The 15,292-nt window shown below is 37.5% G+C and overlaps 1 protein-coding gene across 3 annotated transcripts in view; it reads right to left on the bottom strand.

The window, feature by feature from the left end:
- The window catches only part of CWC22 (CWC22 spliceosome associated protein homolog), a 47,830-nt gene that overhangs the window by 26,628 nt on the left and 5,910 nt on the right, over positions 1-15,292 (bottom strand). The window contains exons 2-8 of one of the 3 annotated variants that reach the window (XM_070952406.1): positions 14,959-15,079; positions 11,819-11,886; positions 9,634-9,756; positions 9,182-9,421; positions 8,058-8,186; positions 5,546-5,714; positions 4,292-4,345 (exon numbers count right to left, since the gene is read on the bottom strand). In XM_070952406.1, coding sequence (XP_070808507.1) covers positions 4,292-4,345; positions 5,546-5,714; positions 8,058-8,186; positions 9,182-9,421; positions 9,634-9,756; positions 11,819-11,886; positions 14,959-14,964 — 789 coding nt within the window. In that variant the 5' untranslated portion in view covers positions 14,965-15,079. Of the gene's footprint in view, positions 1-4,291; positions 4,346-5,545; positions 5,715-8,057; positions 8,187-9,181; positions 9,422-9,633; positions 9,757-11,126; positions 11,239-11,818; positions 11,887-14,958; positions 15,080-15,292 lie in introns of those variants that run through there. The other 2 variants (XM_070953190.1, XM_070953986.1) reach the window with 2 other exon arrangements.

The following is a 15,292-nucleotide window of genomic DNA, read 5'->3' as shown; positions in this document are numbered from 1 at the left end:
AATTAGCAAGGAGTATTGTTTGAAGCAAAACATGAACAACAGTCAGCTAGAAAGACTCACTCCAATTCAACAGGCCTATTACTATGCATTTTGTCTTTCCACAACTATTTGCAGACAGATGGAAAATATAATAGAGAATGCTGGCAGAACCTTTCTGGGTCCCAAAGGTGCTTTTTTTCAGAAGGCAACTGGACTTCCTTGTTTTTTCTTTGAAGATGTTTCGCTTCTCATCCAAGAAGCTTTGAAACATCTTCAAAGAAAAAACAAGAAAGTCCAGTTGCCTCCTGAAAAAAAGCACTTTAGGGACAACCAAGACCTGGATGACTGAGAATCTCCATAGATCAGGGGTGTCAAACTGAAGGCCCGCAGGCCAGATCTGGCCCGCGATGTGGTCAGATCCAGGCCGCGGGGCTGTCCTGGTCTACCCAATGCGAAGAGGAAAGATCAGGCCAATGTAGCTTCAGCTGGGTCTATCCAGTGCGAAGAGGAAAGATCAGGACAGCGTGGATTCGGCCTGGTCTACCCAATGCAAAAAGGAAACATGCCAGCAGTTTGGGGAGTGGCGTCAAGTCAGCCACACCCATCCCGTCAGCCATGCCCACCCCCAAGGTCAACCACAGCCCTGATGCGGTCCTCAATGAAATTGAGCTTGACACCCCTGCCATAGACTTTTAGCTATTATTATTATTATTATTATTATTATTATTATTATTATTATTATTATTATTATTATTATTATTATTATTATTTATTGGTTAATCTTTAGTGAGATTCACAGCCTTTGAGGCTGGTTAATAGCTCAGCAGCTCGAGTCCTAACCAAGGACCTAGGAACTGTTAAGGTATCGTCGGAGGATGTAAGCTGTTCCGAGTAAGGTGGTTTTTTGTAGAGTCAAAATGTTCAAGTCCGGCAAATTTAGAATTTCTAAATAGCGGGGTAGCCCTTTGGGTATTGCTCCGAGGGCTCCAATTACAATCGGCACAACACACGATTTCTTTTTCCACAGTCGCTCAACTTCAATTTGTAAGTCCCGGTACTTTGTGATTTTTTCTTGCTGCTTATCTTCAATTCGTGCATCACCAGGTATTGCAATGTCAATGAACCATACTTTTTTCTTTTCAACTATTGTTATGTCAGGTGTGTTGTGGACCAAGTGCCTGTCAGTCTGAATCCTAAAGTCCCACAAGATCTTGAGTTTCTCATTCTCTAAAACTTTCTCAACCTGATGTTCCCAGTGGTTTTTGCTGTACTCAAATCCAAACTTCTGGCACAATTTCCAGTGAATGATTTTAGCAACACGGTCATGGCGTTGTAGGTAGTCAGTTTGTGAAATTTTGCTGCACCCACTGATCAGGTGGTCAACTGTCTCCTCTTTTTCATTGCAGAGGTGGCATTTGCTGTTGGTGGTAACATGTTGAATTTTTGCCTTCATACAGTTTGTGGCTAGGGCTTGTTCTTGAGCTGCCAAAATAAAGCTTTCTGTTTCTTTTTTCAGTACTCCTGATCTTAACCAGTTCCAAGTTAGTTTCTGGTCAGCTTTGCCTTCAATACTTTTCAAGTATTGGCCATGCAGAGCTTTGTGTTTCCAATTTTCAGCTCGCTGCTCAATTACTTCTTTCTTATATTCTGCTTTTGTTTTAGCTATTATTATTATTATTATTATTATTATTATTATTATTATTATTATTATTATTATTATTATTTTATTTCTATACCACCCTTCTCCTGCGGGACTCAGGGCGGTGTACAGCCAAGATAAAACATTGCATATAAAATTTAAAAACAATTTAAAAAACAATTAAATAATTTCGGCCCAAGATATTAAAAATAACCCAATTAAAACCAAATTCAATTAAAACTGAGAGGATGGGATCAAGCCAGCCCAGCTAGATGGAATAGGTGTGTTTTCAGGGCCCGACGAAAAGTCCGGAGGTCTGATATCGTGAGTATCTCAGGGGGTAGGTCATTCCAGAGGGCGGGTGCTGCCACAGAGAAGGCTCTCCCCCTGGGGGTCGCCAGCCGACACTGTCTGGCCGACGGCACCCTGAGGAGACCCTCTCTGTGCTCCCTTCAAATGGTGCAGGAGTATGAATGGATTTTCCAAAAAAATTGCAGACTACAGGAACCATTTGCACTTCAGTTTGAGGTGCAGACAACAGAGACTCCTCCCCAACAGCCTGTGCCTCTCTTCAACAGTGAAGGGACACAGGGCAGCCAAAAAGGCTCCACAGCCATTTGCACTACTCAGGTGACCCTGAGGACACAAATAAAGCTCCAAGCGACCTCAACGACTCTCTAAAAAGAACGCAAATGTCCAGCTGTCTGTAAGGAAATATAAATCCTTCCATTCCCCATCATCCAGTCAGAGCTGAAGAAGCATCTTGGATGAGAAGCGAAAAGAAAGAAAGAAAGTCTTGTTGCCTCCTGAAAAAGCACCTTTGGGATAACTACGACCTGGATGACTAAGAATCTCCATAAATCTTTCTGGGGTTCACTCTAAAATACAGGGGATCAAGCCTTAGCCCGGAAAGGGTAAACCTGTTACTGAAAGGGTCATAAGGATGCCTGATTAGGAAATCTCAAGACGAGCTTAAGCAACCTTTCTCCCCCTGCCCAAGCTGCTGAAAATTTGTCTATTTGCTCGTAAAGAAGGAATACTACAGTATATAGGTAATCCTGGCTTAATCGTCCCTTTTAGCAACTGTTAATAAAGTTGTGATGGTGCTGAAAAAGTACAAGCAGCTCTTGACTCACAATTGCAATTGGGACCAAAATTTCCATCGCTGAGTGATGTAATTGTGAAGCACACCACATGGCTTAGCGACGGCAATTTCTGCAATCCTGCTTGTTGTTGTTAACCGAATTTCACTGTTGTTAGGTGAGGCAACATCCTATTGCAAGTCCCAGGCTGGCAGGCAGGCAGGCAACTGGCTGGTATCAGATGTGGGAGGGTGCAAAGAAGGCATGGGAAAACTTGGGGAGGGTGCGAGGGAACTGCAACAAGAGGTGTGTGTGGATCTGTGTGTCCAGCATGGCAGAGGTGCAGAGGGATTGGGAGTGGGTGTGCAGATGAAGGAAGCTTACCCCAGCAACTTTGAACCTTTCCTTCCAGTTTCCCCATTGACTTTCTGGGGAAGCTGGAAGGAAAGGTTACAAATGGCAATCACATGGCATAACAACTGGTTTGAACCGGCGAGACAATTTTCAAGTGCCCAGATTGCAATCACATGATCACAAGGCTGCTGGGACAGCCAGAACTCCGAAGACCTGTCATAACCACCATTCATTCAGCACCTTTTGTAATTTCAAACATTCACTGAATGATGTTGAGAGCGCCCTGTAACTTTATGACCAGTCCTCATACTCATAACTTGCAGCATCCTCACAATGAGTGAGATCTGGGTGCTTCATAATCAGCAGCTGTTTATGATCATCACAGTTTCCATGGTTGCAGCATCACCATTTGCGTGCTTTACTACCAGCTTCTGACAAACAGAATTAATGGAGAAGCCAGCAGTAAAATTGCAAGTTATGGTCACATGATTCTCTCTTAATGACCATGGAGGAAGTGAGGTTGGGAGGCTATCCAGGTCACATGTCTCACTTAACGACTGCATTGCTTAGGGAAAACTTCCACACATAACAAACGGCTACTACTTATTTCTGAGAAAGTCCTAATTCTGTGATATTAGTAGGTAAAAGTGAATTGAATTTACTACGTTAAAAAATGAGATTGCCACCTCAAATATGTTAGAATGTATGACTGCTTCTTCAATCACTTCATTAGGAAAGCTACCTAAATATGTATGATGACTAAATGCAAAAAGCATAATGCCTGCATCTCACTAATAGCAATAGCACTTAAACTTATATACCGCTTCATTGTGCTTTACAGCCCTCTCTAAGCGGTTTACAGAGTCAGCATATTGCCTTCAACAATCTGTATCCTCATTTTACTGACCTCAGAAGGATGGAAGACTGAGTCAACCTTGAGCCGATCAGGATCGAACTCCTGGCAGTGAGCAGAATTAGCTAGCACTACTGGATTCTAACCACTGCACCACCATGGCTCTTAATTGTCTATTGTGGTTCTAAATTGTGGTTCTGATTCTGACATGATTCAGGTTGAATTTAGCGTATTACAAATGATGACAAGAAGTAATGTAGACAGCAAAGGAGATATAAAACATCAATAGATAACCACAGCTCCTCATTTTGTTGGTTCCTGTGGGAAGATTATCTTGTAAGAATCAAAAGCTAGACTATGATGTCCCTACAACAAATAGCTTACCACATTCTGATTCATAAGATGTGCAACAAACTTGGAAGCTGTCAGGCACTGTTGCTGCAAAACAAAACACGAAGATATACATTATTCTAAATTACTTTATTTTTTTATCATTATGCCATGATGAATAACCTACTGAAGCACGAGAAACATTACACTACACGTTTTGGGACACTGCAAGGTCATGAAGCGAGTAAAGCCACATTATGTACATATAGGAGTAGTTTGTCTGGGACATATTTTGCGGAATTTCCTTGGTTATTTAATTGTGACCTGGATTTAAGTCTTATACCCATTTTCGTGTATTTAATATTTCAAAATTATGAGAAATCATACTGTCATTCTTGAACAAGACAAAGGAGACTGGAAAGGACACAAACAGGGAGTTTATGGGCTACAAGTTGTTCATGCAAGCATGAGGGGATTCAAGTGGTTCATAGGAGTACTTAACATTTTATAATATTAAAGAAGAGAGAAATTGCCTGTCCCTTACTAGTTTTATTGGAAAAGAGACAAAAAATATTTACCAGTAACCATCTTCAGGTCAAACAAAAAAGTGGGATTAAGTTAGTGGGCCTACTTGAACTATGATTAAATTTACAATCAATTTAGAAATTGTATTGTACAATTATGGCTTAATAAGTACATAGTATTATGGCTTGGCTCAGAAGCAGCAATAAGCCATAATATGGTTTGTCTGTTTTTGCTTAATATAGTGTACAGCAATGAAAAAAATAAATCATTTTTATAAACCAGTTCTTATGCAACTGTCACTTCACTGTTGTGCTACAGAATTGTAAGTATTTGCTTCTGTTTAACATGGATTTGTTCTTTATACCCTTGATGATTTGATTTTTTTTCCTTCTTAGTTTTTACAATGGCAAAACAACAACAACAACAATATATTTGGACACCAAGAGAGCAATATTTTGCTTCTTCATGTACAGTCTTACATACGTTTGCAACATTTCAAAAATTAATTGAATATACTAAATCAATACTTTTTTCAGTTTTGTTGTACAGAAAGCATTTTGTTTTTCTTATATTAAATTACTTTGAGTTTCAATTGATTTTTACTCCTGTAAATATTAATATTATATGGCCCTTTCTTCTCTGTGATCTCCTCATGACTATATACATGTACACTAATTAGGAAATAAGTCTGATTGAGCATATTTCCCTAAGGCAGCTCAAAATATAAAGAATTTAATAGACTCAACCTTATTCAATTAACCTCTCCAATGGCTTTTTCCATACCTTATCATTTCTTCTGTATCCTTTACGAAAATTTAAAATGAGTCTCTTGAGAATCAGTTCCCCAATATTTGGAAATTTGGAATTGATAATTGCTACAACAGCTGCATATACATGAGTGAAGATGGGGGAAGCACTCTGGGCTTGCAAAATTGATCTTGCTAGTAATCCCCTATAAATGAGAAGAGAGACATAAAGACCCTTTAAAGAAAACATAATTTAATCTAAGTTTAAATGCAGGCAACAAGGCACGTGGAAATGAATTTCCTTACTGCCCCTAGCTCCTTAAAAGGTTTTCAAAGAGATTAACTCTCATCTGATTGATAAGACTTCCCTGTATGGATATTCCATCCACCCCACCAGTCTACCCAATCAGCGGCAGCTCTGACCCTCTGAAATATATTTGGGGGGGGGGGCAGAATCTGAAAGGGCTACACTGGGAAGAAGTAGGTAGAGAAATCCATTTCTACTAATATAACTTAATGCATCTAAATTCAGACTTAATCCTTTACTAGACTCCCTTAAAATATATGACATGATAGCTTGAAGACAAGCATTGGATTTTCTCCAGCGCACAGTATTATCACTAAGCTATCATATCGCCTAACATATGATATTCACTATGATCATTTTAGGTTTTTCATCTGCGATACTATTCTTCATGCTGTAAGTTTATATCGTGATATTATACATTAATTTCCGGTAGTATTTCAGAAAGGAATAGTTAACACTTAGTTCTAGGCAAAATGATAAAGAAACTTTATTACAAACAACTCCCAAATCCTGCTCTCTTCAAATTAAATACAGGTAGTCCTCGATTTATAACAGTTCATTTAGTGACTATTCAAAGTTACAAGCACTGAAAAAATGGTTTTTCACACTTATGACCGTTGCAGCATTCCCATGGTCATGTGATCCAAAATTTGGATGCTTGGCAACTGACTCGTATTGTGACAACTGCAGTGTCCCTGCATCGTGTGATCATCTTTTGCGACCTTTGCACAAGCAAAATCAATGGGGAAGCTAACATGTTACTAACTTAACAGCTGCAGTGCTTCACCTAACAACTGCAGCAAGAAAAGTCGTAAAATGTTGTTAAAATTCACTTAACAAATGTTTCAATCAGAAACAGAAATGCTGGGCTCAATTATAGTTGTAAATTGAGGATCACCTGTATAACAAATTACTACCTTTGTAATTTTCAGAATAATGATAACTCTGCTACCTAAAATCCATTAGGAAAAATAGCATAACTACAGCCCATATAGAGAAAGCTTATCGGTGCAAGCCAAAAGTCATTAACATACAAGGTCATCAATGTTACTGGGATAGAAAAGTAAATTAAGTTCAACAAGTATAATTTGCCTCCTAATTCAGATATAAAGATATTTTCTGGTAATCTGTGTTTTAATTAAGCACTTAGAAGAAACATGACAGAAGAGGATATTTGTGGATTAGGAATCCATCAGAGGCTGCTACTTACTCCTGTCTCAAAGAGGAACACTGACAGAAAACTCATTTCCCCAACAGCTTATCAGGACTAAAAAAACCAGCAAGAGGGTAAATTGATTGTTATGTAATATGAACAAACTGCCATGAAACACAAGCCTTATTTTTATTCAGTCACTTTACTAAGGCAATAAACGGAAGAGCTCAAGAACCTAATCAGGCAGACTTCATCATTTTTTACAGTATTTGAATACCATAAGATTGCAAAATGGAATCCAGTGCACAAAAGAACACTTAAGAATTTAAAAAAGCAAATCCGAAACTGTTTGATTTTTGAGCACTACAGTTAGAAGGCAGTCACAATTCTTTCATCTCCATTCAAACTAGTTTGTGGTCATGGATCAGAAAATATCCATTGTAATATGGCAGAGCTCCAGTTAATATCTGTTTCTTTTTTTTAAAGACCTGGCTTTTTTAAAAAAATTACACATTACAAAAGCCACGTTGCATGCTTTAAAAGCTTTAAAGCTAATTTGATCGCTGGATTAGAATCCCACAAAATATATAAAACATCTTGACTTCAAAAGAATTTGCGAAGGACAAATCTTCAATTTATCTGCAAGCTTGCATAAACTTTTAACAAGCCATTCTTATTTTAAAATGAACATACCAGTTTGATTCAAGCAGGAGCCTCTATAAATACATTGTAGAGTATTTTTAACAAGAAGCCCAGATCTACGGGTTGTGCAAGCAATATAAAATGTGTCTTCTTCAAACTCAGAGCAAACCCATTATGTTAATAGGAATTCTGCAATGACACAGTGAAGAGTTGGAATATATTCAAATTAAATCTGCAGGGATCTTAAGAGGGATTTTATGGGGTGATTGAGGCAGTGCTTGTCTTTATCATTGTTCTTTTCCTCTCTACCTACAGCCACTACCCAGATCCCAATGTGGTATGTCCCACATTTTCTCTATCCCTAGTATTGTTTCATATATATACATCAATATTCACACATATTTAAACTGAGCAGAAAGGGCTGCTATGTACATATTTCATGCTTACCTGCCTCTCACAATGTTTTCTTGAAGAAGTTCAGTTATAATGTTGGCAATGTTTGAAACGTTCACCTTGTTGATCAGACCATTGATGGATTTCTTCAGTGCTTCCCAGCTCATTCTTTGATAGGCTAAGCTGTTTTTCAAAATATACAAATTTACTAATGGGCAAAAAGCAAAGAACTAGAGCAAAAAGAATGATCAGCTGGAACATTAAACATAGTGACACATCTCTCACTTCAGTTTTACAAATGCAAAATAGTCTACAAACACTAGCCTAAAGAAAAGAAGAATTTGGGATGACATGATAGCAGTATTCCAATATTTGGGGGGCTGCCACAAAGAAGAGGGGGTCAAATTATTTTACAAAGCACCAGAGGGCAGGACAAGAAACAATGGTTGGAAACTACTAAAAAGAGAGAAGCAACCTGGAATCAAGGAGAAACTTCCTAAAAGTGAGGACAATTAACCAGTGAAATAGCTTGCATTCAGAAATTGTGGGCACTAGATTCAACCAGAAGCATCGCAGCGAGACAGTCAGGGAAATAGCGGGCTCCGATGAGCCCTGCGAAATCCCGGGCTGACAAGCCGCTACCAAGGAGTCTTCAGACCGGATCTGTCTTGTAGGGACGGAGAAGAAGGAGAGGCAGATTGGAAGACCAAGAGGAACAGGCAAGTTCCTCGGAGGTCAGAGGATACTCTCCGACTCGGCAGCGGGAGCGGCAGCCATTGTGGCCGTCACTAAGCTGGGGCAACCGGACTACGTTTTGAGCAGGAGCGGTGATTTGAACAGAGCACTGATGCCGGGTGAGTGATTGCCAGCTCATAGACAAAAAAAGAAAAAGATTTTTAAACTTGTTAAAAGTGTCCCAGCGAAATAATAGCGGCTAATGGGCATGGGAGAAAAGAAGGAAGAAGACCAAAGCAGAAATTTAAAGTGACAAAACCCGAAGAGCAAACTGACTTTTGGACAAAAATATTTGGAGAACTTTAAAATTAGAAGAAATAAAAACCCATAATTGGTGTGGAGGACTGGAAAGAAAGTAAAAAGATTTTTTTTTCTGAATGTTGGAGAAAAATTTAATTTAATTTAATTTACATAAAATATAATTTTTAGAAATCCTGGTATACCTGTTTTTATCAGTGATTTGTGCCTGCATCATCCTGAGCTTTGCTGGAGGAATGTATGCACCACCAGTCCGTGTAAGGATTGGATCCACTTCCTCTTTCTTTTTCTTTTGAGGGGGTTCCTCACGTAAAAGAGAGCCCTGTACTCCTGATTTCTCCGTATCATTTCTTCTATCAGGTGACCGGGACTTCCTGTGCTTCTTCCAATCAGATTCTCTCTCTCTCTCCTGTCTTTCTCTCCTTCTGAAATAAAAAAAAAAAATCTACATATTTCATGTTCAAAGTATAAAAGAAAGAAAAAGTAAATTTTAAATATGATGCCAATATTTACCATTCATCAGTTCTAAAACTTATTTTAAGCAAAATCCTAATCAGCACACCCTACGAAAGCTTACAAAAACATCAGCAATTAAACAACGCAAAGTTCAGAATTTTTAGAAGCACTTGACATTCACCTTGGTTCTGGGTATCTGTCATCGTAATGCCCCCTTCCTGAATGTTCTCTGTCAGATCTTCTGTGTTCCAAATGGCCTTTGTTTTGTGGAGATTGAGACCTCTTACGCTCCATGGATCTACTCCTGGGTTAAGGGCAAAACTTGATTAGCAATTAATGTTAAACACATCACAGAATTTGTGGAGAGCCAGTTGGGTGTCGTGGTTAAGGCACCAGACTACAAATGAGGAAACAGTGACTACAGGTAGTCCTTGACTTACAACAGTTCACTTAGTGACCGTTCAAAGTTACAACGGCACCGTAAAAAGTGACTTGGGACCTTTAACAACTGCAGGGATTCACTTAACAAATGTGGCAAGAAAAGTCGTAAAATGGAGCAAAACTCACTTAACAGATTTTTTCACTTAACATAAATAAATTGTGGTCGTAAATCGAGGACTACCTGTATAGTCCTGCCTTAGGCACAAAGCCAGCTGGCCAGTCACCTTTCTCAGCCCTAGGAAGAAGGAACTGGCAAGCCTACTTCCCAAAAAATGCTGCCAAGAAACCTGCAGGCAGTTACAAGGAGTCAACGCTGATCTGAAGGCATAAGTAAGTAAATAAATAAATAAATAACAAATAAATATATAATGGATTGTGTAACTTTGGAAAGCAAATAGTGTGTTTCAAATGTTCCTCAGCTGTCAACTTTGTATTGCACAGAACTTTACCCTATATGCAAAAGTAAAAAAAAAGATTGATATTATTTGTATAATTAAACACTGAAGTCTCGGTGTTTATGTATGTCCTTGAATTAGTCCTTGGTTCATCAGTTTTACAAGATTTACACCATAAATCTTGCACCTAATCCCTTCCTCCCTTTTCGTATTTTCTACTGCTACCCCAATCCTTTCAAAACAGGTATCATCTTGATTATGACAGTGAAAGAAGCAAAGGAATAAAGAACATTCGTAAGTGGATATTTATATTCAATATATCTGATATTTGTACATGTAACATACTTCTAGTTTCTATACAAATATTTGGAAATGAGATTTGAGCGGAGCAGAATCCTAATGAGGCCCCAGATCAGAATGGGCAGAGAAGGAAATGCACTCACACATGATGGATTCATTTCCATCTTTTCAATTGGCTCCACTCCTAATTGTGTAAGTCTGAAGGAGATTCTCTGTGAACTCAGCTACGTTCACTTAGCATTTGTCTACAACTGGAATATATTTAGAACAGCAGAATTTTCTGCTGAGAAGATCAAGAGAGTAACCAATATCCCTGGGGACACTGAGAAAATTGTTAGCGCACCTTTAAAACGTATAAATCTTGGACTGAAGATGTCAACTTATTAACAGCAACATAAGAAACTAAGCTAGAGACACCTGCAAAAACACCTATTGATGAAATATCTAATAAAGCACACGACAGGTGAAGTGATGTGTGTATAGTGCATATGTGCGTGTAAGAGAAAGACACACATATCCATCAACATCCCCAAATTACAAGCATTGTTGTCTGCATCTTCCTTTGATCAGAAGACCCAAAACCAATCCTGTCAATTTATGAAGTTGTCTTGGTTCTTTAGATCAGAGTGAAAGAAATGTCCCCCTCAATTAACTTCTTTTCCATCAAATATCAAAACTGTCTGAAAGAAAGGCAAATCTAGGTTTAAAACAATTCCTATTCCAAAACAGTATTAGAATAAAAATATGATGTATTTCCACTACCAGATTCTCAGCTAATCTAAAATGACTAACCCTCGCAGGTAAACCGAGTATTTGCCACTTCAGCTAACAATCAGTTTCTCAGATTTAAAACTTGCCTAAAAAAAAATAAATCACTATAGTAGGGGAATTCTCAAATCTTACAATACTTTTAAATCTATTTTAAATTTTAAAATAGGAATCCCCAACCCCTGGACCATGACTGGTACTAGTAGGTGGATTGCCAGGAACTGGGCTGAGCACGTGAAGCCCCATCCGTGCACACGTGGGACCCAGGCAGCATGCGAAACCATACACACCCCTGATCTGTGGAAAAACCGCCCTCCATGGAAACCAGTCCCTGGTGCCCAAAAGGTTGGGGGCTGCCGTTTTAAAATATTAAAGAAATTGTCTCCCCTCCCATCTCCCCATTACAATCTATTATTATTTATAGTGAGTTTTCACAGCATTCCTTAAAAAAAGACATTTTACCTGTCTTCTGGGGAGGCACTTCTCTGGCGAGTATGGTAAGATTCCTTCCTTTCACAGCTTGATCCAGACTTTAAAACATAAAAGCATTTAAATTTTACATAATAAACATTAACTTAAGAGAAATGAAATGCAAAAATGTAAACTCACAAAGAAGTAATATGACTTTTTTTCACGTACATGCAACCCCATACTGTACCTGCGATCATTACAAAATGTGTTAAAATGGCACTGAGAAACCAGCTATTTTAAATCAGCCTTACCCTCTTTTGGAAAAATCTATATCTTTCTATTATTGTACTACACTTTATTGTAATACATTTTATTGTGAATTGATTTGAGATTATTTAATGGGAAGTAGTATAATAATGTAATAAATATTACCATGTTAAATTTTATACTGTTCATTTTTACTTCATTTTATTATTCTAGTTTATCAAATATATGGATTGTAACCAACTCTGATTCCTTAAGGTAATAGCCAGGCTACAAATATTTTAATAAAGAAAATACAGCATTTGACATAAAACATCAGTAAAATTTGCAGTTAGCCAACTACCAAGTAATAACAACTACATAACTGTTCTCAATAAAATATTGACTACGTAGTAGACACTATAACATGATCATAACCGCATTATACAAATAAGTATACAATTCTCCTCAGATAAAATTTAGCGTGTGGGCTTCAATCATACTTCCATAGACTCAAATTGCCTTCCGCATAAGCACTTTGGAAACATCCATAAACATTGAGGGAATTGGTGTCAGAGTTAAGGGAATAGACTAGGAGCTGGGAGTTTTAGTCTTCTTTAGGCATAAAAAGTCTTCTTTAGCACCATTTGCTACCTGCAGTTGCAGAATACATGCTTTTCATGCAAAAATTCCCAGGTTTAATTCCTATAGTTGTCAGATACCATTGAAAAAATGTTGGTTTGCGCGTATGATTAAGTGGGCACAAAATTTTGAAGAACCAGTGATGTTGGAAACATGGGAAAAAATTTGGGTTCAGAATGTTAAATTTACACAGTCGCAGAACCTGAGGGAAAACTTTTATAAAATGTTTTATAGATGGCATTTAGATCCTAAAAAGTTGTCATGTATGTACCCTAATGTTCAGCCAAAATGTTGGAGATGCGAATGTTTGGATGCTACGTATTATCATGTTTGGTGGACCTGTAGGAAAGTTAAGGCTTTTTGGATAAAAATATGGTGGGTTATGCAGAATGTTTTGAAGAAAAAAATTCAATTCTCTCCACAATTGTTTTTATTGGGTATAGTTAAGGGTTTTACACGGGGTGAAATAAAACTAATATTGTATATGATAACTGCAGCAAGATTGTTGATAGGTAAATATTGGAAGAATGAAGCTTTGCCTACTATCGAGGAGTGGACTTTGAAGATGGCTAGTTTTGCAGAGATGGCGAAGATTTCAGCATACTTAAAGGATTGTTCACAAGAGACTTATGAATGGGAATGGAAAAGGTGGATAGAATATGTTCAGAACAAATACCAAACTAGAAAGTATCAAATAGCTTTTATTTGAAAATAATGTACTAGAAATATCTTAATGTAAAGAGAAAAAGAGGAAAAATTATATAGGGGGAAGGATGGGTTCAGGTTTATATATCAGTGTTATTAGTTATGAGTACATAATAGGGAAGTCTGGGGGGGGGGAGGATTAGGGAGGGTTAGGGAGGACGGGAAGTTTGGGGAGGGAGGTGGGGGGGGTGAAAAAAAGGGGTGAAAATGTAATTGTAAAACTTTTGCAATAAAAAAAAAAGAAAAAATGTTGGTTGAACCCCTGACAGTCCTTGACAGTCATCATAGATAATGCTGAATGAAATGTTTTGACCTAGCATAGTCCTCTTCCAATATCCTAGTCACAGGTTATTATTGCTTGTGAAAGAGTACCAGCAATATTTACTCACGTGCCCTCTCTTTAAATTTAAGTTTTCATGATATAATAATGAAAATAATAAGAGAAGTAGAACGACTACATGGCAAAATGAAGCATAGATAATGTCAACAGTTATAGGTGCCCCGGGTGCAATTCCAAAACCTCTGGAACATCATCTGAACCAGGTGGATAAAAATCAATGATTTTTTTTTAAAAAAATCAAAAAAATCAGATTTTTTTTTATTTTAAATCGGATTTTTTTGATTTTTATCGAATTTATTTTAATAAAAAACTTTTGGGGTAAAAATCTATCATAAGATAGTTTTCTATTTAAGATACATAAATAATTTAGTTTATTCAGCATGAAATGGAGCTTAGTTATGTAGCATGAGGCTGTATATTCTGCAACACTGGGACTATCGGTGAGTCAACAGTGGGTCAAAGGAGTAGCAGAGATGACAGTTGCTCTTTAAAAATTATGATTTAAATCGAGTTGATTTAAATCAAGCCTTTTTACTAGTGATTTAAATCATGATTTAAATTGTGATTTAAATCCACCCTGATCTGGACACCACTGGTCAATTGCAAAAGCAGCTTTACTTGGAATAGCATACTTAGCAATAGCATTTAGACTTATATTCATGGTGCTTTATGGCCCTCTCTAAGAGGTTTACAGAATCAGCATATTGCCCCCATTTTACCGACCTCGGAACGATGGAAGGCCGAGTCAACCTTGAGACAGTCAGGATCAAACTGCTGGCAGTCAACAGAGTTAACCTGCAATACTGCATTCTAACCACTGTGCCATCATGGCTCTTCATCCTGATACCTTTAATACCATCAAACAACATCTGCCTATCTCAGTCCTTGGGAAGGACTTGATAGGTGGATAAAAAAAAGTCAAATCCAGTCTAAAAAATTGGTTGACTATGCGACCAACCATAATATATTAAAGGTCTATGCCACCTGACTTCCAGTGACTCTGAACAGTTTGCAGATTGTAAAAAGCATTGTAAAAAAAATATGCAAAACACAAAGCAAAGAAAGAAAGAAAGCTGGCAGAGAAAATAATTGTTGCAGATGGGAACAAAAAAACAAAAAAGGAAGAAAAAGGGTGTCGATCTTCCTCATCAAAAGCCTGGGCAAAAAGCTGTACTTTCAGGACCCACAAAATACCAATGAAGTGGATTTGCTGAATTCATCAAATTTATAATTTAATACTCAATTTTAAAAAAATACTTACATTCATTTCTGCTACTCTTCATTCCCTCTTCTTCCACTTTAAAACTCTGAATTTCCAATGTAAGCGTTCCAAAAATCAATGTGGAATATTACTGTTATTCTTACCAGCAAAAATAATTAATCTATAGAAAAAACAAATGAGGTTTCTGGTATTGTTAAGACAAAAATCATAAGCAGCCATAAACTAATATTGCTGTCAACAATAAAATTATCTGCTTTTCAGTTAATTAAATGAATTAATTTAATTTAATTTATACCTATCAGAGCTTTCACAGCATAGTTCTTATATAGCACGTTAATATACAAGAATTTGTTCATACATCAGGGGTCCCTAA

This window comes from Pituophis catenifer, unplaced genomic scaffold, assembly GCF_029215685.1.
Source record: "Pituophis catenifer annectens isolate HBS135680 unplaced genomic scaffold, rPitCat1.0.hap2 SCAF_1, whole genome shotgun sequence".
In the NCBI taxonomy this organism is placed as follows: Eukaryota; Metazoa; Chordata; class Lepidosauria; order Squamata; family Colubridae; genus Pituophis; species Pituophis catenifer.
Note: the sequence above shows the minus strand (reverse complement) of the source record. Positions and strands in the feature narration are given on the sequence as shown.